The sequence below is a fragment of the Notolepis coatsorum genome (assembly GCF_963971535.1).
Source record: "Notolepis coatsorum genome assembly, chromosome: 17".
NCBI classification, from domain to species: Eukaryota; Metazoa; Chordata; class Actinopteri; order Aulopiformes; family Paralepididae; genus Notolepis; species Notolepis coatsorum.
In genome coordinates, this window is record NC_140181.1 from 51,222,496 (window position 1) to 51,248,383 (window position 25,888).

General features: G+C 44.7%; 1 protein-coding gene across 1 annotated transcript in view; it reads left to right on the forward strand.

Moving 5' to 3' along the window:
* Positions 1-25,888, forward strand: part of cfap74 (cilia and flagella associated protein 74) — a gene marked incomplete at both ends in the record, with an annotated part of 422,090 nt that overhangs the window by 54,931 nt on the left and 341,271 nt on the right. Inside the window, 3 exons of the mRNA XM_084333450.1 lie at positions 11,868-11,970; positions 24,614-24,771; positions 25,160-25,383. Coding sequence (XP_084189576.1) covers positions 11,868-11,970; positions 24,614-24,771; positions 25,160-25,383 — 485 coding nt within the window. The remainder of the gene's footprint in view (positions 1-11,867; positions 11,971-24,613; positions 24,772-25,159; positions 25,384-25,888) is intronic.

Consider the following 25,888-nt stretch of genomic DNA (forward strand, 5'->3'; position numbering starts at 1 on the left):
TTGTTACTCAGCTGATAGAGTTGTATCCTTCCTGATGACCTGTCGTACAGAACTTGTAAGTCGCTTTAGATAAAAGCGTCAGCTAAATGACTAAATGTAAATGTAAATGTAATGATAAAAAAACAATCCGCTTCGACAATGTTGACTGGAAAACGAGTCATTGATAAGTGACGGGCAGATTAGACACATAGCCATAATTTAAAACATAGATTAGGCGTTTTTAACGCTAACATTGAAGTGGATGGTGGGCATTCAACCGGTAAATCAAGGTTAAGCAAGGGCTCTGAAAGTGTTAAAGCTCCTCCCATAGTCGAGCGGACCGTACACAGACTGGACTCCGCGGAGGTCCACTGGACTCATTGAGCTTTCATAGTCGATCGTACCTCAGCGGACCTCCACGGACCAATTTCCTACATGTCTCGTCCAGTTTACTACATTTCCCACAATTCTTTTTGAGTGATGTATCATATAAATGTCTGTATTTCTGTACTTCATTTGCCAGTCTCTCTTCAAAATGTGCGTCTATCTGTGCCATCGTTTTTACCACAAGATGGCGATGGCGTCAAGGGCAAATCTCAAACTCTCCTCGCGCGGTGTCACATTTAATGCAGGTCATGGTCAACAAAGACCCCGAGCAGCGTTTTGTGTGACACCAAGTGGGCGCCACAGACGTCCGCGCATCAGAAAGTAGGAGCTTCGCACTTGGAGTCTGCTTTGGGTCTGCTTTGAGTACCCTTTGGGTCCGCTTTGAGTCTGCGGGAGTCTGCTCCGTGTACGGTCCGCTCGATTATGGGAGCACCTTAAGTGTCATGCACATGCACATGCAGGTGTCAATCAACTCAGTACACCTGCCAGCCTTAATTGATTCAAATCCTGTGGTCAACATAGACCAATGAAAGAGGATATCCCTACTGAGTACAATGGCACAACCCGCAAGTCTCTACGACAAACGGTTCAAAAGATACAAAAAGGGGGCATGGCCTAAGGATCAATGGTTATGCGCGTTCACGTTATGTGGGAAGAAGCGGAAGAACCAGAGGACATCTCGTTGCTACAACTAGGAAGCCTTCACGCGTTGACTCGATGAAACGCCCACATCCATACTTCCGCAATTCGTGACGCGAAGTGGGAGATATCGGGGTCTATAAAAAAATCCCATTATGTCCTAGTAGGAATTACCACTAGGAGGCTGACGTGAATGGTTTTTCCCAGTCGGAAGCTGGTTCTTCCGCTTCTTCCCGCGTAAAGTGAACGCGGCATTAATCTCCTGAAGGGGGAGGAGCCAAACCAAGGGAGAGTGGTCAACATAGATAAAAGAGGATATCCCTACTGATTATGATGTCATAATAGAACATTCTAGAACATTTGTGTATCTATTCAACAATTCTCTCAGAAGATCTCATTGTGCATCTTGAAACAGGAGTGATCAGTCCTGTTCAGACAGATAGACTAAACAACACATCCACAAAAGGAAAAGCAAAGGTGAGTGTCCACAACGGCTAGCTATCTGTTCTACTTCAATAAATTGAGGATTTAGTTTGAGGATATAAAAAAATTATAATAATAATGTATAATAATAATTATTATTATTATTTTATATAAAAAAAAAAAATTTAAACGAAGGTTCGAACGTCCGTTCGAAAAACCCTGACGAAGTTTGAATCCCAAAAACAGCTTAGCAAATAGCTTATTCCCAGCGGAAGAGTGCTGCCGAGTGCTTCCGCGTTTTCCCTGATTGGCTGCGACACGCCCGCTCTGCCGCGGAGCGGAGCGGCAGAGCTTGCGGCATTATGTAGCCGTAATCCCAGATGTTTTTCATTCGACTCTTAGCTCAACTGGCAGCGCTGCCTTGCTGTTGGTGACAAGTTTGAATCCCTTAAATTTTTTTTTTTTTTTTTTTTTAACGTGCATTCTTTCGCCGGTTAAGTTTAGGCATGTTAACTTTAAGCATTGTTTCGGAGTTGGTTATGGTTAAGGTTAGGCATTGTTTCGGAGTTGGTTATGGTTAGAAGGGTTACGTTTAGGCGCTGTTAAGGAGCTGGTTAAGGTTAGAGTTTGTCTTAGAGAATGGCAATATTCTTTCGGAGTTGGTTATTTTTTTTGCTGTTGGTGACAAGTTTGAATCCCTTAAATTTTTTTTTTTTTTTTTTTTTTACGTGCATTCTTTCGCCGGTTAAGTTTAGGCATGTTAACTTTAAGCATTGTTTCGGAGTTGGTTAAGGTTAAGGTTAGGCATGGTTAAGGTTAAGGTTAGGCATTGTTTCGGAGTTGGTTAAGGTTAGAAGGGTTAAGTTTAGGTGCTGTTAAGGAGCTGGTTAAGGTTAGAGTTTGTCTTAGAGAATGGCAATAGACAGCCTATTTCCGCGCTGCAGCGCGAGGCAATAGACAGCCTATTTCCGCGCTGCAGCTCTCTCGCGCTGCCGCGGTCACATGGGCGTCATGGCCAATCAGAGAAAACGCGGAAGCACGCAACGCACTCTTCCGCTGGGAATAAGCTACACGCTTCGGGGACAGCTGATGTCATAATAGAACATTATAGACCATTTGTGATGTCACAGTATGGTGTCATAATAGAACATTCTAGAACATTTGTGTATCTATTCAACAATTCTCTCAGAAGATCTCATTGTGCATCTTGAAACAGGACTGATCAGTCCTGTTCAGACAGATAGACTAAACAACACATCCACAAAAGGAAAGGAAAGGTGAGTGTCCACAACGGCTAGCTAGCTGTTCTACTTGAATAAATTGAGGATTTAGTTTGAGGATATTAAAAAAAGTATATAATAATGTATAATTATTGGGCCTCATGCATGAAGCGATATAAGAACAGATTTTGTTCTTAACTAGCATTTCCGCTTACTTTGTTCTTACCTGGGATTCAGCAAAGTTTTCTTATTGTTGCATTTTTCTCACGCAAGAATAAATTATAAGAGTGGTCGAGAGCACTCTTACCGAAATAAGAAATTCTTACCCCAAAAAAAGCAAAAAAAAAAAAAAAGCCTACCATTGGTTAATTGCCCCCAAATACGACTTTAAAAATACAGAACTTTTCAATAATAATAATAATAATTATTATAACTTATTGCATGCGTTCTGTCTGAAATAGATTATATATTGCTGTTAGAACAGTTATGCTCTGGCCGCCCAGGCCATTGATTGATTGAAGATTTTTTTAACAGATTGCAGAATGGGTACAATACAGTACAGCTCAATACACACAATAGACCTATCGCTAAGCTACGCCCCCTTTGAAAAGTCGGACAAACAAAGTCGACCATGAATGACTGTTGACGATGGCCGCAGGTAGCCCCTTTCCTGACTGTGATGCAAGCCTTGCTTCACAGTCACGAAAGGGGCTAGGCCGCGGGGGGAGCTTAAGTTCAATTGTCAGATTTACCACAGCAGGTAATAGTTTTTTTTAAAGATAACACAAATATTTCATCTAGAAGCAGACAGAGAGGGTACAATATGCAGTGGAAAAGTACGTTCATGAGATACACATTTACCTTAGACCTCCATGGTGATGCAAGCTAGCTACTCTCAAGCATTACTTACAGTTGACTTGATTGAAGATTACAAGAACTATGACGATAATCCATGATTACTACTATTGCTGATACATTTTAGTTTAGGCTAGTGGTCCAACGCAGTATACAAGCTCTCTCACTCACTCGGTATACTGAGTGGGTGGGGCAGGGCTAAAGTCAGGCAGACATTGGATTTGCATATGTCAAAGCCACTGTGTAGGCCAGTAGCTAGACCCGACAGCTGTGTCATTTATGTAACTCTAGTGACATGCAGGCTACTACATCTATTCAATGAGTAGCATAGGTGGCAAAAGCCAAACTGAACCGCAAACGGAGACCAGTGATCCCCACATACACTCCTAACAGGTAGTTTCAAAGCACAATAAAAACACAGATACATTTGGTAATAAAGGCAAAATGGAGCTCATTCACAGTTTATTGAGAAAAAAAAAATTGCACCGTCATGCAGTTTGATGTGAAAGAATAATAGCCTAGGCACAACATCAGTGAATAGTTAATACTATGCATAACACAGTTAACCGTAACATGTATCTTTCTGCCTTTAGGAAAGAGTCAGGAATCAGTGAGGAAATATATAAGAAACTGAGAGGAATGAGAGGCACACCTATAAGCTACATCGTTAACCGGACCCCTATACAGGTAGCAGTAGGTGGAAAGGACTACCCCATTGGTTGTGGCTTGAGCTATCAGGTAATGGTATTCTTGGCTGGAAGTTAGACAGCATGCTCACAACATACCAGATCTGGTTGATGTTTGTCAACCTTATGTTAGGGATCCTCTGACACAATTTTAAATGTCTTTATCTTTGATATAGCACATTCAACATGTATCCTGTGTGCAGCCACTTTTTTTTGTCAGGCAGACATCTGTAGAGGGCATCTGCCTTTTTCCTCTGACGAAGGGTGGGATGTTTATTTCAAGTCCAATTTCTTGTAGGTTATTTTCAATTAAAAATCCTTTATCTACCATAAGCCCATCCCCTTCCTGCAGATAGCCATGTTTAAGCAGATTTTTCATTAGCTTAATAAAGTTGCTCTGCCTAACAATTTCTTTGTCAGACATAGATCCAGTGAAAATAGTTGAACAAAATATTACAGAACCTCGTGGATCACATGCTATGAGGGATTTCAATGTGTTTGCAGACTTGTAGGTTGAGTAGCTTTGGAAGTTGGGGTTTGAATTTTTAACTCTGTACAGTCTAATATTGCCATCGTTGTAGGAAATTCCTCTCTGTACTTTCCTGGCATTTGTGCCATTATTATGTCTCTATGAGGCCATGCGGGTAGTTCCCCTAGAACTGTGAACATGTAGTCCACCAATCATAAATCTAAATGCCAAATCTCTTAAATCATGATTTTGTCTCAGTTTCATAAGAACAAGCAAGAGCTGCACACGCAGGGGCATTGTGTTCATTTGCCAATCACTTCTGCTATATGTCAATGGGACTGAAGTTTGCTGTGCTGTTTCACTACTAGGTATACTAAACACAGTACATAGATTATTGAATTGATCATAAGTGAATCCAGTGGCATATATATATTTTTTGGTCTACTTTTTCTCCCATTTTCTATTTTCCCCCCATCCCAATTTCGTATCGTCCAATTCTACCCTCCCCTGTCTCGAACGCTGTTAGGCCATGCCTCCCACAAGCCGGCTGCAATGTGGACGAAGCCTTACATCACATGTCCCCTCCGGTACTCGCGGAAGCAGCCGTCGCATCTTTTCACCTGCACAGCGCGATCTCTCAGCGTCGGGGGTCTGCGTGGGAGGGACACGCCGCCCCGTCGCTTCCTGATTCTGCTGCGCAGGCGCACCAACCGACCTGTAGGAGTTGCTGTCCACAACGTCCAATCCCCACCCATCAGCTTCCCACCCCCTAATACTGCCAATTGTATTAGTATGAACGACCAGCCAAGCTGATAGCAATGCGGAAAGCTGGGCTCGAACCCAGCGTCTCCTGCATTGGTGGCGAGCGCCTTGCCCACTACACCACCTAGCCACCCATCCAGTGGCATATTTGAAATAGGCTGGTACACGGCTGTTCTGCAAGACCTCTGGTGTTAATCTATTTGGTACTTGATTATCTCAGAACAGTATTTATACTCCTCAGTGATTCGATTTGTGCTTGTTGATTTCTCAATCGTTCATCTCGCTCCTCTTGTCCACCTTCTTCCATTTGGGGAAGGCTGCTCCACAGGCCGGCAGAAGTGCTTTGAGGGGAAAAGACAGTTAGCAAACGTTAAGTTAGCTAAAAACACCAGCTAACTAGCGAGGAAGAAAAGTCAGACCGAAAATGAATGACAGCAAAGTTGATGTTGATAACACTGTAGCTAGCTAGCTAGCTAGGATAACACCAGCTAACGTTTGCTAACTAATAGTTTGGTCTACGTTTCTAATACATGCCGTCAAATATTATGTCTTTATGAATTTACCTTACCTTTGAGCAAACAAAAGTGTCCTTGGAAATGGTCTTCACATTCAGTTGTGTATGTGGTCGACGACAGCAGAATCCACCGCTTGCATTTGCCGAGTTTTCTTTTGGGCTTTGGAAAACGTACAAAATATACTCCTCCATCCAGTGTCCGAATTACAGGTACCCCACGCACAGCGTTTCACCATCAGATATTAGCTAGATAATAAACATAGAAACTGAACTCTTCACAGTGGTTTTGATCACAGACGTTTGGGTTGATGCGCCCTACACACAGCTTTTCTGGTGATGTCCGACTTTTCTGCCAGCAGGGATTTTCGCTGTGATATGATTGGACAAATTCTATTTGGGGCGTGGTTTAGCGACAGGTCTATTGTTAACACATTGACCGCCAAAAACGGCTTACGACGTGTTTGCTGGCCATGCTAATTCTGCCAGACCACGCTGTATGACGTTATTGAGATCATATTTCATTTTTTCGTCCATGGCATTCATAATTCCGCCACCCAGCCTCTGCTGATACAGTGGGACTCTGCACAACAGTGCAACGCCTCAATACCGCCGCCTGGTGGATGATCGGGCGAGTTACAACCGGAAGTGGATCTGGTGATCTCGGTGCATCTGGGAAATCCGTCCGGCAGTCACATATCGTTGCGGGACTATAGACACACACTGGCGTGCTATGGATCGCTGCCATAACTGAATAATCGATATGATTTGGGCGTTTATTGCGCCATATAAACCGGAAATGGATCTAGTCGATCGACGTCAAATAAGTGGGATATTTTTCCTCCAGTCGCATCAGTGAACGGTAAGAGGACAGTAACGTTACTTTCAGCTTGATTGTTTATTCTTTTCACTGCAAACATCTCTGATCAATATATCACCCATACTACATAAAGCATTTACTGACGATCACGGAATTATAAACGACCCCCCCCCCCTTTCATCCGCGCATGATGAATCATAACGTATACGATCATGTACAGTTGACATTTTTAATATAGCGTGTATCGCAATAAACGGCAGTTGATAATCTATATATGCGTTTATGCCTATAACTCACGTTCTATGAATTACTGCAGAAAACGATAAAAACATATTCTAGAAGGTATTTTTGGAAGAATATGAATGAAAAAGTATAACGTTCCTACATCCTGAACGATAGATAATCGATGTTGAATGGGCCATAGTAATGTCAATTTAGCAATACAATTTAAAAAGTTATAGCCCTGCAAAGAAGGTGAACATCTCCATAGGCTTAGACTGGTGGCAGTGAGCCTACATTGATGGATAGAAGCGTGCCAGTTAATGTGTTAAGGGGAGGCAGACCAGAGAAAGACTTTCGTCTTGTTTACATCAGGGTCCCCCATTTTCAATTCATAATGGCATTTATGACATACACAACATACAGATATACAGATATATATTATGACATTTATGACATGACATACAGATATGCAGTACTGTATACGTAGCATAGAACGCATATTTAGAGATCGTCTATATCAGTGGTTCGAGACCCTCTTCTTGGACCAAGTAGGTTTCGTCGATAATCCAATGTACAGTTACCCCCACCCGCCTACCCATCCCCCCCCCCCCCCCCCCCCCCCCACCAAACCACCTCCAATGTACAGTTCCCCCACCCCACCTACCCAACCACCCCCCACCTCCTCCAATGTACAGTTTCTACATCAAATGTATATACACTCTTTTTTTTTTTACTCTTTGTATCACAAACAGTACTGTATTTGTAGATCTGGTATGTCATAAATGTATAGATGTAGCAGTACTGTCTATCTGTATGTCATGTATGTCATTGTTATGATGAATTGAAAATGGGGGACCCTGATGTAAACAAGACGAAAGTATTTCTCTGGTCTCCATCCCCTTAACAATTGTGTGTATTGAGCTGTACTGTATTGTACCCATTCTGCAATCTGTTAATAAAATGTCCAATCAATCAATCAATCAAGACCCGCATCACGGGCACTGCGTTCCGTTCTCAGAATGGATTAGAGAGATGTGTCATCCAGTTTGACTTGGAGCACGCACTGTACTATGCGCACTGCCAGTCAGGATATATATGCTGAGATATTCAGACTCTAGATCTATTTGCAGAGCCAGATGAGTGGCAACCTGTGCGATTGGCTCTTGACAAATCGTTCAGTATTGACAAAGCCTACAGTACTTTGCTGGAACTATTCATTTTGCACGTACTGTATACAGTACGTGTGTATGCGCGCACTGCGGGAGGTGGCCAGAAGCGTGCAACTAGCCAACTACTATTATATTACTATATTAATACAGTATATTCCACTATATAGCTATAGGTGCTGTATGATGACAATACATTTGATTCCTATCTAATTTTGATCCATCGCAAAGCGCTCCAGCGCTTGAATACGGCCGGGGGATCCGATGCAGACCCACGGCTCTCGTATTATAATGAGCCCGCGAGGCGTGTCTCTGTATGCAAATGACTTGCGCGAGAACGCGCATCCAGTTTAGAATGAGTGGGATTCACCATTAAAAAAACCTGGGTAAGAACAGATTTGGACTTTAAGAACGGCTTGATGAATGTGGTGGTGGCTTTTCTTATTGTTCTCTTAACAGACAGGTAAGCATAAGAAAAATAATAAGAGAGTATTGAATGAGGCCCATTATTATAAAAAAAAATTATCAAATTTTTTTTAAATCAAAAACGAAGGTTCGAACGTCCGTTCGAAAAACCCTGACGAAGTTTGAATCCCAAAAACAGGTTTCGGGGACAGCCTTACCATACATATTATTTATATTATTCAAATGGAACTCAAACATGTTCCGTTGTGATGTCACAGTATGCTATCATAATAGAACATTCAAGAACATTTGTGATGTCACAGTATGATGTCATAATAGAACATTCTAGAACATTTGTGTATCTATTCACAAGTCTATGCAAGTCTACGACAAACGGTTCAAAAGATACAAAAAGGGGGTGTGGCCTAAGGATCGGGGGAGTGGTCAACATAGACCAATGAAAGAGGATATCCCTACTGAGTACAATGGCACAACCCGCAAGTCTCTACGACAAACGGTTCAAAAGATACACAAAGGGGGCGTGGCCTAAGGGGGTGTGCCTAAGGATAGGGTGAGTGGTCAACATAGACCAATGAAAGGATATCCCTACTGAGTACAATGGCGTCCTTCACTCTCACAATGATTAAAGCAAAACGATAAGAGATGAAGCTTAGTGACCTTAATATGAGCACTTGAAGGGTTATGTGAAGGGTTTTGTACGATATTGTGTAATTCCGTCGACAATTGTGGCCTGGGTGGCGATCGGAAAACAAGGGAAGGAACGGTAAAAAATCTGATTTTAGCTAGAGTGGAGAGCCCATTCGTGTCTATGTGGAGCATGACTTTCAAAGAAATGGTCATAAGTTGAGATAGAAATGTCCAATTCCATTTAAAATCTGCGGAATAAATAAAGAATAATAAAGAGTATAAATTATAATAGTGTGGGGTCACCCACACTAATTATAAATGATCGATGTGTCCACTTAAGCAAGATAAAAACAGGCCACAGTGCTGCAGTATTACTCCAGAACACAAGTTTATTGGAGGATTTTGTTCTGTATTGATTTTCTTGTACTCGAGGGATGATACAATACAATTGTGTTTTATTTTTTTTCATTTAGCAGATTAGTTTCAGGAGATTTTGTATTGATCTTTGCTCAGGCACAAGATGGTACATGTGTTAGCATGTACACTTACTGTATGTCTTTACTGAAATACAGGGAAGCTGTTACATTTTGAGTGCTAAGAGGCCATCATTTTTTAGTGCTAAGAGGATTGCTGTGTAAAGATTGATTCTGTGTGTCTGTGTTTTTTGTGTCTGAGTATGTGTGTGTGTATTTTGTATGCGTCTTTTTGGGTGTGTGTGTGTGTGTGTGTGTGTGTGTGTGTGTGTGTGTGTGTGTGTGTGTGTGTGTGTGTGTGTGTGTGTGTGTGTGTGTGTGTGTGTGTGTGTGTGTGTGTGGATAGAAAAGAGGCAGTCGTCATGCACAAGAGGGTGGTGGCAGAGCATCAGAGGAACATGGAACAGGCTCCGACCAGCGACAGCAAAGTGACAAGTACTGACAAGTACTTGAAGGAAACCCTCAAAAGGTACAGAACCCCAGTTGCTTTCAAGCTGGTTATGTCAATCAGTATTGCATAAACATGAAAAGGAATATCTTACTGCAATGAGCCCAGAAGCTTTGGGCTACATGTAGCGCTCATTAGTGCTGCTGTGTGTTAGTATGTAAACAGCAAGTCACGTGTCAACTTCCTTTATACAATGGCATGCAAATTTCTCGATTCTGATTGGCTGAAACAGTCAAGTTAGATGTGGTTATTTCTTATAACCCACGCTCGTGATCCCAGAACCTGCCCACAACCGAATTACAATCACTCCGCCAGTTCGACTTTTTGATAGGAAAAACCAAGATGGCGGACAATAATCTTTACGAATGGATGTGTTGAAAGCGCCATAACGACTAATTCAAAAACGATTCTGTCGTTCGGCAAATAACGACGGGTTCGGGAATTGAACCCAGGTCAGCCGTGTCGCGGCTGAGCGCGCTATGTGGTTCGCCACTGGGGCGCCCCAAATGTGTTAGTTTCTTACACAATGTTGGATTATGTAATTGGTGGGTCATGAGTAATTGTGGAACAAAATATAAATCGCGGGAAGTCTGTTGTTAGATGCCATTCGTCAAAAGGACATTCATTTCACTCTTAATAAAATGGTCAAGCAATCAATCAATCAAACCAATAACACACGCTCACGCCCTATAGGAGGCAAATATATTTTTTTAACCTAGTAGGTTTAAAAAAAAAAAAAAAAATAAGAGAAGTTGCCTCCCTATAGCAAATTTTCTTTTTGAACCTACTTTCTATAGAAGCAGCTCGGAGGTGCGCTGTTTTAAGTGAGCGTGGGTTATTGGATTGATTGATTGAAAATTGTATTAATGTCCGCCTTGTTTCGAACTGGTTATGCTTAGGCCCTCTTTCGAATTATGGTTATGCTTAGAGTTTATCTTTAGAGCAGGGCGATAGACCACCAGCCCTGATTCCAAACTCTAAGCATAACCGACTTCGAAAGAGGGTGACTTCGAAAGAGGGCCTAAGCATAACCAGTTCGAAACAAGGCGGACATTAATAAAATGTTCAATCAATCAATCAATCAATCAATCAATCAATCAATCAATCCAATAAACCACGCTCACTTAAAACAGCGCACCTCCGAGCTGTAGAAAGTAGGTTAAAAGAAATTGCCTCCTGCTATAGGGAGGCAAATTCTCTTCTTTCTTTTAACCTACTAGGTTCAAAAAAAATAATTGCCTCCTATAGGAGGGCAATTGTATAAAGATGTAAGCACTGTCTATCTGTAATAACATTTTCAATCAATCAATCCCATAACCCACGCTCACCTCATTCTTAGATGGAATGCCTTGAAACAGAGCTGCTTCTACACACGGAGGCAACGTCTTCTTTTTTTTGGAACTACTTTTTCTGCGGATGGTTTTGTCAATAAATCTTCAATTAATGTGTGTTTATTGTATAGCAATAAGGTTGGATGAATGCGCCAGTTGTATAAAAGCCATTACACCACGCGCAGTCGTGGGTTATGATAATTAGATAATTAGTCTAATTATCATAACCCACTCCTGCACGTGATGTAATGCTTAATTAAACTTCTTGATGATTACGATGGTACCCAATAGTGATACAATAATTTAAAAAAGGCAGTTTATTTTTAAAGGGGAATGTTGGTATGTACTATATCTGTGTTGGTATGTACTATATCTGTTGGTATGTACTATGTCTGTGTTGGTATGTACCTGTGTTGTGTCCAGGATGCATGAGGAGGAGGCAGCCAAGGTCCAGCAGACCAGAGAAGTGCAGGAGAGGAGGGTGCAGGCTGTGAAGTCACTGAAGGCTAACATAGCAACCACCCAAGTAAGCTACCATATAGCGTATGTCACTCACTCTGTGGTGGAGGTGGGAATCACCAGAGGCCCCACAATACAATATTATCACGATACTAGAGGCATGATGCTGTAATATTGTGATATATTGCAATTTATTACCTTTTTTCAACTGCCATTTTTTTTTTTTTTACTTTCTAAAACTACTACACTACTAAAAGCCATGAGATTCCACATTCGGTTGGGTATGTTTGTTATTAACTCCCAGGTGCACCCAATTGATGTGTGAATTTGAATGTATTGTAGTAGAGTAATAATAATAATAATAATAATATATTTGATTTGTAGGGCGCTTTATAGTTGTGGAGCAAATCTCAAAGCACTACATTGTAAAAGTACAAAGCTAGCAAGAGATTAAAAAAGAGAATGTAAAATAAGACTAACACTAGTAAGGAGTAAAAAGAACACTAGAACGAGTAAAAGAGTAGGAAAAAAACATAAGAAGGGCTAAAACTGGTAAAAGGACATAAAATGTGTGGAGCTAAAACTAGATAAAAATCAACGAAAGGCTCTATTAAAAAGATTAGTTTTTAGGCCCTTTTTAAAAGCATCCACAGTCTGTGGTGCTCTCGGGAGGTCAGGGAGAGCATTCCACAGACTGGGAGCGGATGAGCAGAAAGCCAGAGTAATACAGTAATGTTAGTGAACATTACCTATACCTAGTGACTTTCAAGTTTCATGGAGTTTATTTCCACATCCTTTCAACATCAATGGAATGTTGTTGTGAAAAGTGAAAGGTAGGCTACCAAAACATACACTTTTATACATCTATTAACAGGGACAGGGACAATCTCTGGTGATGGAAAGAAGTCTAAATGACACCGGTATGGTCCTAGATATTAGATATTAGTTGGAGCATCCAGACAGAGAAAAAGAGGATTATTTCTTGGGTTTCATGAAAGGCGCTATACAAAACTAAGTTATTATTATTATTATTATTATTATTATTATTATTATTATTATTATTATTATTATTATTATTATTATTATTATTATTATTATTATTATTATTATTATTATTATTATTTCACTAAACAGTGTAATAACTGCTCATCTTTGCCATGTTTTAGCAGCAAGTCTGATAGTCATCTGCAGTCCTAGTTGTTGCCTAGCAACGCAGCAGAGCATGTGAGCGGAGCGGAGCGCGAGCGGAGCGGTGGATTTTGAAGTGAGCGTGGAGTGGGTTTTTAAATGGGTCCGAGCGACTCCGAAGCGAGAGCTCTCCTCCGCTCCGAGCCGCTCAGTGCACACGATCACACAGAAACTGATGTAATATACATGTAGTACAATGCCAAAGCAATAGGTGGTGTTGTGAAGGATCAGATTAAACCGAATATATATATTTATTTATGGATATATATTTAATAGTATTTGTATATCGTTTGATATCCCTTGTATATTCCTTGTACATATACACTGAATATCCCTTTAGTCTACTAACAGCCCATAATAGTTTCATTCTCTCATTGGACAAGAACTTGGCGCCAGCAGCCAAGCCCCTTGGTTCAAGTTCAATCGTGCCGACGAACATGTCGTTACTAGCCCCGGTTCCGCGTAGGAATACGTCTGGCGAAATACGAATGGTACTATTTGTTCACAGCGCATATATATATATGGCGCAAGTAAAGTATAACTTTCTTTTAGTCCCTTAGCCCTTAGTTCTTTACCCTCCAACCTAGTGGCAAGACGTTAAGCCTCACCCACGATACACGTGTGGTGCAGTATGGTCAACTTGGCCTCAGAATGGCATTGAGACATCGTGTGGATTAATAGTTGAATTGTCATAGTTTGGCACTATACCGTCGAGTGGGACGTATTTCTATTAAGTTAATAATAGTCTATTATGTATGGTGCATCGTTCGGTTAGAGTTATAAAGTGAGCAGTACCCCCATCGTTTCCTCGCGTTATCTAGAGTCTTAACCAGGCTGGGCAGACCACGTGTGGTGCTTTCATCCGAGGAGTTCTGGGCCAGGACGAGTGGACCTGCACATTGGATTACCTTACCCGGACGACGGTGAGCCCTACACGGCTTGGATTATCTACTTGCTTTGGGTGCTTTGATTTATGCCATGGATAACAGCCAACACTGGTAAGTGTTGGAACTACCCCCGAGAGGAGTCCAGGTGAGACGGCGCTCTAACCCGAGTGAGGTCGCCTCACGTCTCTTCGTTGTGGACCGGCAGCTACCGTCTACAAGAGGGCCCAACGGTATTCATCTGTGGACCAAGGTTCTGTGGGCACCGTGTTCAGCACTCTGAATTCTCCCAAGAAATCGTTGGCCAGATGGGATATCGCCAGCGGCTCTCCTAACCCCCCCCCCCCTACTGACTTACAACCAGCAGGACCCCCCTTTAGTATATCCAGCTATAATCATTAAAGTACCATCGCTATAGTTCCCTAAAGAACCAGGTTGTACACTTGCTTCCTGCGTAACCAGAGATTGGACATTCAATGTTGATTTGCCTACGAATACTCATTTGCCTTACAAGTGCATTCAAATCATAAATGTCATTAAGTGAACGTTGTATATACCCTTTGCTATATATTAAATATTCGATTTATACATTTGTGTGGACTTGGTTTCATGGTGGGAAAGTGTTCATCATATCTATATCATGTACTGTGTGGCCAGTAGTTAAAGTACATAAAGCGGTAGTGGTTTAATGATACCATACTTATCAATACAGTCAGGGAATTGTACCCCTCAGTTACAATTGGTCCTTCGAGCCGGAGGGTAACTAGTGTAATATTAATATAGTGTTATTAATATTGAAATGGCCTATGATGAACACTCCACGAAACGGTCCTCCTAACGTAGAACGCCCGCGGCGCAGACGACAGACACCCTAGTACTTAGAGGTTTACGCTGTCAGTCAACTACCTAGCCTTCTACAAACGGTAAACGCGGTAAAAGTAGAAAGTAAAATTATGTCTGACCTTAACGACCAGGTTACCCCGACCACAGAGGCCCTAGTGGGTTCTAATGTAACTGACCAAGCTCACGGTGGGGACCAGGAGGGAGCTGACATGCCTTTACCCCCCGCCAATACCGAAGAAGTAGTCCCCGACCAGCCCCGGGAGGAAGACAACCCTACAGAGAGAGAACTCTGCACGGAACAAGATGAGGAGAGCGCCGAGGAGATAGAGCTCCAGGACTCCCCAACGAGTACAGCCAGGAGCGGCTCACCTCTACAACCGTCTTCCCCCAGCGAAGCGGAGAGGATGCTATCACAGGCGTTCCTCGTCAGCCTGACAGCCTCTACCGAACGCGATCGACTCCAGGGTGAACGCGATCGACTTCAGGGTGAACGCGATCGACTCCAGACACAGCAACGGAGCGAAGAGGAGCGCATACGCCTGGAGATGAGACGCCTTCAGACGGAAGAGAATATGGCAAGAGACCGAGCAGACACCCAGCGTGCCGCTGCCGGTGCCCAAAGAGAAACAGAGCGCAACCTCGCTCTCATCCAGCGCGAAACCGAGCGCGACAGACTACAGGGCGAGCGCGACAGACTACAAGCCGAGCGTGACAAGTTACAAGCGCAGCTAATGGAGCAGCTGATCCTCAAGGCAACACCCTCTCCCTCCGCCAGGGGTTCAAGGAACTCGTCGAGACAACAGTCAAGGGCAGCGTCTCCTAACCGAGCAAGCGACCCTGAACTTGACCAACAGACCAAGCCTATACCCCCCGCAGACCCCCTTCCCCGACCGGTCCAAGCGAGACCCAGCTACAAGGAAGGAGCAGCATACACTGCGGAGAAGCTAAATAAACGACTACAGGATCTAGAGGACCTGATAGAAGAAGAAGAGGGAGAGGAGGAGAACCAAGCCCGACGACAGCACAGTACTCCACCGGACCAGGAGGTCCAGTACAGCCCAGGCTATACCCCCACGGCGCTGCGCTACAGACCCCCGACTCTATTCACGGGTGAGCACGACGCACGACCAGCCCAGAGGAATAGCACCTGGACCAGCGGGCCATGGTACCCTGCCGGTACCAGCCCACAGAGAGGCGCAAGAGGAGACTCGCCTAGGAGGCCTCTCCCCCAACGCTCGCCGATGTATCAGCCATCCACGGCGTCATACATTGGTACACCGACGTTTCCAGACTTCACCTATGAGAATCGAGCACAGTACACGGAGCTCCGGATGTGCTTAGAGACAATGATGGTGGATGTCGCTGATGAACGCCACAAGTATGCAATATTACTGAAGCACCTGAAAGTACCCCGAGCGCACAATATAGCGCTAGCCTATGCCACCTCTATGACCCCATACACCGCGGCTCTAGCAGCGCTGGACCAGAGATATGGACGTATATGGGATTACGTAATCCAAGAGATAAGGCATATTGACCGCCTACCCCCAGCAACAGACAATCGCTCATTAGACGACCTGTCTATAAAAGTGCAGTCCCTGGTAGGGATGCTGGGAGCGCAACGAGAAAAGGGTATGCACGAGCTATACGCCAACTCTAACGTCGAGAGGATTTTAGAGAAGCTGCCACCCGCCAGACAAGAGCGCTTTAGGCGGCAGAGAGACCACCGTGATCCTAACGGTCCCGAACCATCCCTCCTCGATCTAGCCGACTTCCTGGCGAGAGAAGTCAGCAGCTTACGACTGGATACGTTCGTGCGGAGCACACCAAGCTCCAGAGAGGGACCCAGGAGAATAAACGATGGAAGAAGATCGGTGACTGTCATGCACCAATCAGAATCAGTACAGAGCAGTAAGAACCACAGTACCCCCTCGAGAAAAGAGAAGTGGAAGATGGTGTGCCCGTACTGCGAGAAGGAACACTGGCTGTCACAATGTGACCTGTTCACAAAGATGAATGCAGAAGAAGTGAGTCAATGGATAAAGTCCAACAGGCGCTGTTACCGATGTGCGCGCAGTCACATGGCAGCCGAGTGCCGCCTAAAGAAGAGGTGCAGTCGGTGTGACGGAGCCCACCTAGATGTCCTACACGACAGTAACAGAAGAAAGCCTGCACCTGCACCATCGAGCAGCACCAAGGCAAGTGTCATGTACATTGACCCCGCCAGCAGCAGCGGCGCCCAAGTGCTCTTAAAGGTAGTCCGTGTAACATTGAGCTACCAAGATAAAGTCATGGACACTTACGCCGTCCTTGATGACGGGTCAGAGAAGACCCTTCTGCTCGCGTCCGCTGCGGCCCAGCTGGGACTGCGGGGGAGCGAGAACCAAATGACGATTCGGACAATAAGAAGAGATTTAAAGACGATAAAAGGCGAGAATGTCTCCTTCACTATCGCAGCAAGCGGGCAGCCAGAGCGACGGTATAGGATTACAAATGCTTTCACCAGCCAAGAAATAGGACTATCACAGTACACCTACCCCATCGCCAAACTGATGGATAAATATGTGCACCTGCGTCAACTACCTATCCCGCTCATAGACGGCGCCACCCCGACCCTGCTGATAGGCTCCGACCATGCAGACCTCATAGTCCCGATAGACCGGGTCCATACAGGACCCAGAGGCTGTCCTGCAGCAGTCGAGACCCGCCTAGGATGGACACTACAAGGCCCCCTCGCTAAATCTCTCAACCGAACAGCAGCCACTAGCTGCCTCCACTCCAGAGTGACAGAGGAAGACACCACTCTCCTGCAGCATGTCGAGAGGCTATGGACACTAGAGACAATGCCCTTTAAGAACGAAAAGAAAGACATTCGTTCTAAAGAAGACATTTATGCCATAAACCTCCTCGAGCAAGGGACAAAGAGAGTCACAGTCGGTGGAGTGATGAGATACGCAACTCCACTCCTGAGGCGAGAGGGAATGCCCACCTTTCACGCCACGAAAGAAGCTACAGAGCGGTATCTATTGAACACAGAGCGGCGCCTAGCCAAAGACCCCGCTCAAGAGAGTGTGTACCTCGCTGAGATTGAGAAGCTAATCACAGCGAGACACGTAATGAAGATTGACATTAAAGAGGCCGATCAGACGACCGAATCATGGTACGTGCCGCACCACAAGGTCCACCACAACGGCAAGGATCGCATTGTGTTTAACTGCAGCTACCAGATCGGATCCCAGAATCTGAATAAAGAGCTCTTGCCCGGCCCCACACTCGGCCCCTCTCTACTAGGCGTGCTACTACGCTTCCGCCAGGACAAGGTGGCTATCAGCGGGGATATCAAAGGGATGTTCCTGCAGGTGAGACTAGTGGAGGAGGATAAGCCCCTACTGCGGTTCCTATGGAGAGAGAGGATCGGAGATGAGCACCCAGCCATCTACCAATGGGAAGTCCTCCCCTTCGGAACCACATGCAGCCCGTGCTGTGCTACATTTGCACTGCAGAAACACGTCGCAGAGGACCCAGCAGCAGATGAAGAGGTCCGACACAGTGTGAAGAACAGTTTCTACGTGGACAACTGTTTACAAAGCGTTTCGACTCAAGAAGAAGCCGAGGCTCTCCTACTCAAGCTACGCGCCTCTCTGATCAAAGGCGGCTTTGATCTCAGGCAGTGGGCCAGCAGCGACCCGCGCGTATTGCGCAGCCTCTCCCCCGCGGACAAGGCTGCCAGCAGCGAGACCTGGATGGCGACAATCCCAGGAGAAGCCCAAGAAATTACACTAGGACTAGTCTGGCGCTTCAAAACAGACTCGCTCCACTATAGACACAAACCCCTGACCACGGAGCAGGGAAGGTCGACGGCGATACCGACCACCAGACGGAGTGTGTACAGAACACTCGCCAGACAATATGACCCGTTGGGATGTATTCTACCTTACACCACCAGGGCAAAGATGATTGTACGAGCACTATGGGACAAGGACCAGGGCTGGGACGACCCAATACCCGCACCCCTTGCCTCCACATGGAGAGAGTGGGAGACGGAGCTCCGCTCACTCCCAGGCGTCAATATACGCCGCAGCTACTTCCCACCCACAGTGAGGCCAGAGACATGCAAGATGGATCTACACGTCTTCAGTGACGCCTCCGAAGTAGCCTATGGATCGGTGGCCTACTTGCGTGCCCAAGAGAAGGGAGGAGAGATACACACTGCTTTCATCCTGGCTCGCTCAAGAATAGCCCCACGAAAGCAACAATCTATCCCGCGTCTAGAGCTCTGCGCAGCCCTAGCAGGAGCGCATCTAGCCACGTTAATCCAACGTGAACTCACCATTCCGGTGCACAGAACAATCTTGTGGTCAGATTCCACGACAGTACTCACATGGATCAAGTCTGATTCATGCAGATACAAAGTCTTCGTGGGAGTCAGAGTCACCGAGATTCAAGAGTTAACAGAAACAGCGAGCTGGCGGTATGTGGACACCAAACACAACCCAGCTGACGTCATCACCCGGGGAATGTCCCTAGATGACCTCACCCGTCGCAACATCTACAGTGACGGACCAGAGTTCCTCAAGCTCCCGGAAGAAGAGTGGCCTACGCCCACCCCGCGGGAAGCGAGTAAAGAGGAGGCTGAGAACAAGAAACCTATGTTCTGTGGAATGAGCACAGTCGCCTCCACAGACCCCAACATAGATGATTGCATTACCCTACAGAGTGCGCAGCTAAAGACATTCCTGTGGCACCACCCAGAGATTCAGCCCACCACTGACATTTCAGCAGCTGACTACGAAGAAGCAGAACTTCTTCTACTACAACGAGCCCAGAGAGACTCGTTCCCCGACGAGCTAGACTGTCTACAGGGAGGAAAGCCCGTCCCATCAGACAGCAGATTGCTCCACCTGGCACCCGAGAGCGACGCCCATAATCTCATCAGAGTGGGTGGTCGTCTGCGGAGGGCCCCCAATCTACCGGATGACGTTAAGTACCCGATAGTCTTGAACAGCCGACACAAGGTCACAGAGCTGATCATAAAGAAATACGACGAGGATGTACACCACGCAGGAGCAGAGAGAGTCTTCGCGGAGATCAGACGTCGCTATTGGATACTTCAAGGGAGAGAAGCAGTGCGACGCTTCCAGCGAACCTGTCTAGACTGCCGAAAGTGGCGCGCGCAGCCCAGCATACCCCGGATGGCTGACCTACCTCCCTGTCGCCTCCGACTCGGCGACAAGCCATTCCACTCCACAGGCATGGACTGTTTTGGCCCGTTGTATATAAAGAAAGGAAGAGGAACCGAGAAGCGGTGGGGTATTGTATTCAAATGCATGACCACCAGAGCGATACATATCGAACTCCTTCCGACCATGAGCACAGACTCATTCCTTATGGCCTTCCGAAGATTCACATCACGGAAAGGAAAACCGTCTACATTGTTGTCTGATCACGGGACAAACTTCAAAGGCGGAGAAAGAGAGCTGAGAGAGAGCTTCCAAGCTATGGGCCCAGAACTTAAGACCCACCTCGCTCCATCCCAGATTGACTTCCAGTTTAATCCCCCGAACGCACCCCACTTCGGTGGAACCTGGGAACGAGAAGTACGTTCTATAAAGACAGCCCTGTACGCCGTGCTTGGGGCCCAGACTGTAGCGGAAGAAGTCCTAATGACAGTCCTCACGGAGATCGAGGGAGTATTGAACTCCAAGCCCCTCGGCTACGTCTCCAGTGATATAGCAGATGTCGACCCAGTCACCCCCAACACACTCTTGATGGGGCGGCTGGACCCCGCGCTACCCCAGACAATGTACAGGCCTGAAGAAGCGAACGGCCGAAGAATGTGGAGGTACAGTCAAGTACTAGCTGACAAGTTTTGGAACAGCTTTCTACTCCACTACCTACCGTCTCTACAGACCCGCCAGAAGTGGGTAAAAGAGAGAGACAATTTGACAGAAGGAACAGTCGTCATGATTATCGACCAGTCACTACCCAGAGCTATGTGGCCGGCTGGCCGCGTAAGCAAAGTGATCACCGGTGCCGATGGCAAGGTCCGAGCAGCTGAGGTGCTCGTCCAAGGGCGAACTTACACACGACCCGTGGCGAGGCTAATAGAACTGCCCAGACTCCCAGACACTATCGATGACGACCATGACCCCATGACTTTGTGAGTTGACTGACCCTTACAGCGGACCTTGAGTGGTAGACAGTGCGGTTAATCTGTCTCTGCTTAGCTAATTAGGTGGGACTAATTAGGGGGCGGCTGTTGTGAAGGATCAGATTAAACCGAATATATATATTTATTTATGGATATATATTTAATAGTATTTGTATATCGTTTGATATCCCTTGTATATTCCTTGTACATATACACTGAATATCCCTTTAGTCTACTAACAGCCCATAATAGTTTCATTCTCTCATTGGACAAGAACTTGGCGCCAGCAGCCAAGCCCCTTGGTTCAAGTTCAATCGTGCCGACGAACATGTCGTTACTAGCCCCGGTTCCGCGTAGGAAAAACGTCTGGCGAAATACGAATGGTACTATTTGTTCACAGCGCATATATATATGGCGCAAGTAAAGTAGAACTTTCTTTTAGTCCCTTAGCCCTTAGTTCTTTACCCTCCAACCTAGTGGCAAGACGTTAAGCCTCACCCACGATACACGTGTGGTGCAGTATGGTCAACTTGGCCTCAGAATGGCATTGAGACATCGTGTGGATTAATAGTTGAATTGTCATAGTTTGGCACTATACCGTCGAGTGGGACGTATTTCTATTAAGTTAATAATAGTCTATTATGTATGGTGCATCGTTCGGTTAGAGTTATAAAGTGAGCAGTACCCCCATCGTTTCCTCGCGTTATCTAGAGTCTTAACCAGGCTGGGCAGACCACGTGTGGTGCTTTCATCCGAGGAGTTCTGGGCCAGGACGAGTGGACCTGCACATTGGATTACCTTACCCGGACGACGGCGAGCCCTACACGGCTTGGATTATCTACTTGCTTTGGGTGCTTTGATTTATGCCATGGATAACAGCCAACACTGGTAAGTGTTGGAACTACCCCCGAGAGGAGTCCAGGTGAGACGGCGCTCTAACCCGAGTGAGGTCGCCTCACGTCTCTTCGTTGTGGACCGGCAGCTACCGTCTACAAGAGGGCCCAACGGTATTCATCTGTGGACCAAGGTTCTGTGGGCACCGTGTTCAGCACTCTGAATTCTCCCAAGAAATCGTTGGCCAGATGGGATATCGCCAGCGGCTCTCCTAACCCCCCCCCCCCCCCTACTGACTTACAACCAGCAGGACCCCCCTTTAGTATATCCAGCTATAATCATTAAAGTACCATCGCTATAGTTCCCTAAAGAACCAGGTTGTACACTTGCTTCCTGCGTAACCAGAGATTGGACATTCAATGTTGATTTGCCTACGAATACTCATTTGCCTTACAAGTGCATTCAAATCATAAATGTCATTAAGTGAACGTTGTATATACCCTTTGCTATATATTAAATATTCGATTTATACATTTGTGTGGACTTGGTTTCATGGTGGGAAAGTGTTCATCATATCTATATCATGTACTGTGTGGCCAGTAGTTAAAGTACATAAAGCGGTAGTGGTTTAATGATACCATACTTATCAATACAGTCAGGGAATTGTACCCCTCAGTTACAGGTGGCGATGTACAAACATGAAGGCCATTTTCAAACAATGAGAAGGGTGAACCGTCACTACACATCCTGCTAAGTCCAAAGTAAAGAGCGACTTGGGGGGGCGGGCCAACATGAGCGAATGAGAGCGGAACCAGACGTCTAGAGCGAAGAGCGGATTTCTCGGCCGCTCCACTCACATGCTCTGCAACGCAGCAAATATTCCACGGAAACTATCTGTAGTCAATGCAAATTTACAGTACTTAACAGGTGTAGGTGCAGAATGCAGTCTGGGGAGAGACATTTACACTTGTCTCTACCACTATTCGTTTTGGAAACAATATTTGAATTATTCTATCATCTGTCATCATAAATCAAAACAGAATAATTTTCAGGCACTGTGAACCAAACGTAAGCCCAGGAGATACTAGAAGACAATATCTTTGTAACCAAATTGCCATTTTGACGAGTGAAAACAGTCACTTTTCAGGTCGCTTTCTAGCCTCAGTGTTTATTCAGTTATGATAATACATGTATACCAGAGATTTTTGTTTTCCCTTCTCTTCTCTGTTCTCTCTACAAAACTACAGAGTGTACCTTTAGGTAGCCAAAGCTACTGTGCTCCTATGAACCAGAGCTGGCTCTCACTCACTTTCAATTCAATCAGTTAAAAAACAAAAAAAAAAGAGATTTCTTGCTTACTTGCTGATGATGGAACATCTGTTCTCATTTACTTAGGTTCATAAGTTGGGTAAATGGGTAGTACAAACCTTTCATGCCAAAACAGTTTCTGTATTGAAATTTGAACGGAAATACAGTTCCTGAATACAGTTAATTGAAACGGAATCCATCCCAACCCTATTCAGAGCTGTAAAACCACACAGAAAAAAAGGATAGTTTGGATCTTTGGACATGAAGTGGTATGAAATAGTTGCTAGTAGTGGAGCTGATGCAATGCCATTAGCTTACTCACAGAGTCCCGTAATCAGAGTTCTGGCCTGCTGCCCAGGTTCCAAGTGAGACAGGTAGCACCAGACAGGCAAAATATTGGGGTCACAAGACAAAAAAGTGTTAATCCACACCTTAACATGCAGGCAAAAGCTTCAATCACCAAAAACAAACATTTTAGTATTTATTTTTTGTGATAATTTATTTGTATTTATTTAGAGTAAACACATACAAAAACATTATTCTATTATTCTAACATTATTCTTAATAAAGGGGGACAATTTATACAAAAATATACAATAAAGGCTACATAAGAAAAAAGAGAGAACCCACCACTATCTTTATCTCAATTTCTAATGATTTGCACTGCCAGTCAAAGTCCATGCTCTGAGAGCAAGCAAATGAGGCGGTTTCCAGTGCATTGCCACCAGCTTCTTTGCTGCTGTCAGCCCAGCAAGAAGAGTTTGTGTTTCCATAAGTGACAACACCAAATTAGAAAAGTCATTCAGAATTAACACATTGGGCAAGGGAGGGACATTAATTCAGAAACAATTCAGAAGGTTTTGCAGCAACCAACACCCAAAAACCAGCCACTGGGGGACATTCCAGTAAGTAAGTTAGTACCCATTGCATTATTGTTACATAATGTACAATTTGGGCTTGAAATGTATTTCATGGAACAAAGCTTCCTCTGTGTCAAATAAGTTCTGTGTATAAAGTTATAATGAATCTGCTGGATTTGGATTACTAGATCTAGATGCCACTAAATGTTTGACCAAACATCTGCCTGGCCATGTTTCAACACGCCATAATAATAATAATAATAATAATAATAATAATAATAATAATAATAATAATAATAATAATAATAATAATAATAATAATAATAATAATAATAATAATAATAATAATAATAATAATAATAATAATAATAATGCATTCAATTTATAAGGCGCCTTTCAAGGCACTCAAGGTCGCCGTACAACAATTTAAAAACAGTTAAATTCACAATCACAATCCATTAAAATATAAAAAAATATATATATATAAAATCATGGTACTAAAGGCATTGCATCAACTACACTACTACCAAGTAGTCCATACCACCTCATGTCCAACAATCCAAATAGATTTTGATTTGTTGCTGCATGTCTTATTCAGTGAGCATGAATCTAGCCAGATAAAGTCTTATTGTGTTTCTTCAGGAGGGTTTGGGGCTCCAAAAAAGCAGAGCCAAGGCAAACACCCAGAAGAAGGAGCAGGAGGAGAAACAACTTAGAGAGTCCCTGCAGGCCCAGGGCCTTGACAGCACCAGACACATGTACCAACAGAAACAACAAGAGGACTTCCAACGAAAAAAACGGTGAGTTTGGTTCTGTACTCTCCTCTCCTCTCCTCTCCTCTCCTCTCCTCTCCTCTCCTCTCCTCTCCTCTCCTCTCCTCTCTTCTCCTCTCTTCTCTTCTCTTCTCTTCTCTTCTCTTCTCTTCTCTTCTCTTCTCTTCTCTTCTCTTCTCTTCTCTTCTCTTCTCTTCTCGTCTCTTCTCTTCTCTTCTCCAACTCCAGTCTTCACCTCTCTTCTCTTATCCTCCTCTCCCACGTCCATCTCCTCTCCTCTCTTCTTTCCTCTCCTCCTCTCATCTTCTTTCTTCTCCTCTCCTCACCCACGTCCATCTCCTCTACTCCTATTCCATACAGCACACGTGTGGGCGCTTACTCTATAATGTGATGTTGTTCGTTTTGCTCTTCTCAGGGAATTGGACGAGAGGCAGAAGGCAAACAGGAAGGATATTGTGGCCAAGATCCATCAGGAAGAGCAGTTGGCGCAGAGACATGTGAGGCGCACGCAGCAGCTCCCCCTTACCGAGAGGGCCCCTGTCCTGGGGACGACCAGAGGGAAGGTGATCCGCTATCTGGACCCAAAACCCCCACCAACAACCAAAGAGAAAGTCAACGGAGTGAGTGACACGCCCCTTAGTAGGGATGCCGATCGCATTTTTATTATTAAGAGAAAAAATAAAAGAAAAAAATGCAATCAAGTTGACCCTTAACTCATTCAGCGCCGGAGCTATATGCCCGATATAGGTCTAGATGGCAACCGCTTTAATCAATGGGAGGAGTGGGAGATTAGCGAGTGCTTAAAATATATCTTAAATTATGGCTATGGGTCTAATATACTCGTCGATTATCAGTGAGTTGCTTGCAGTCAATATGTACAAAACGGATAGTTTTTTCATCCGTACATTTCAGTTTTATACCGTTTTGAATACGAGTATAGTTTCGGTGATTTCTAGTAATTCCAGAGAAAGACGCGATAATAGCTCTTTAGTGGAATACACAAAACACGTCATTTTTCGGCTGATTATCGAATCTTCCTGAAATCAACGCTAGATCATAATTATTATCCTTCCTCGTGCATGCATGCAATGTTGTTTAGACCGGCGCGCCGCTCCCCCCCCTCCTCCCACCCAACGGAAAACAG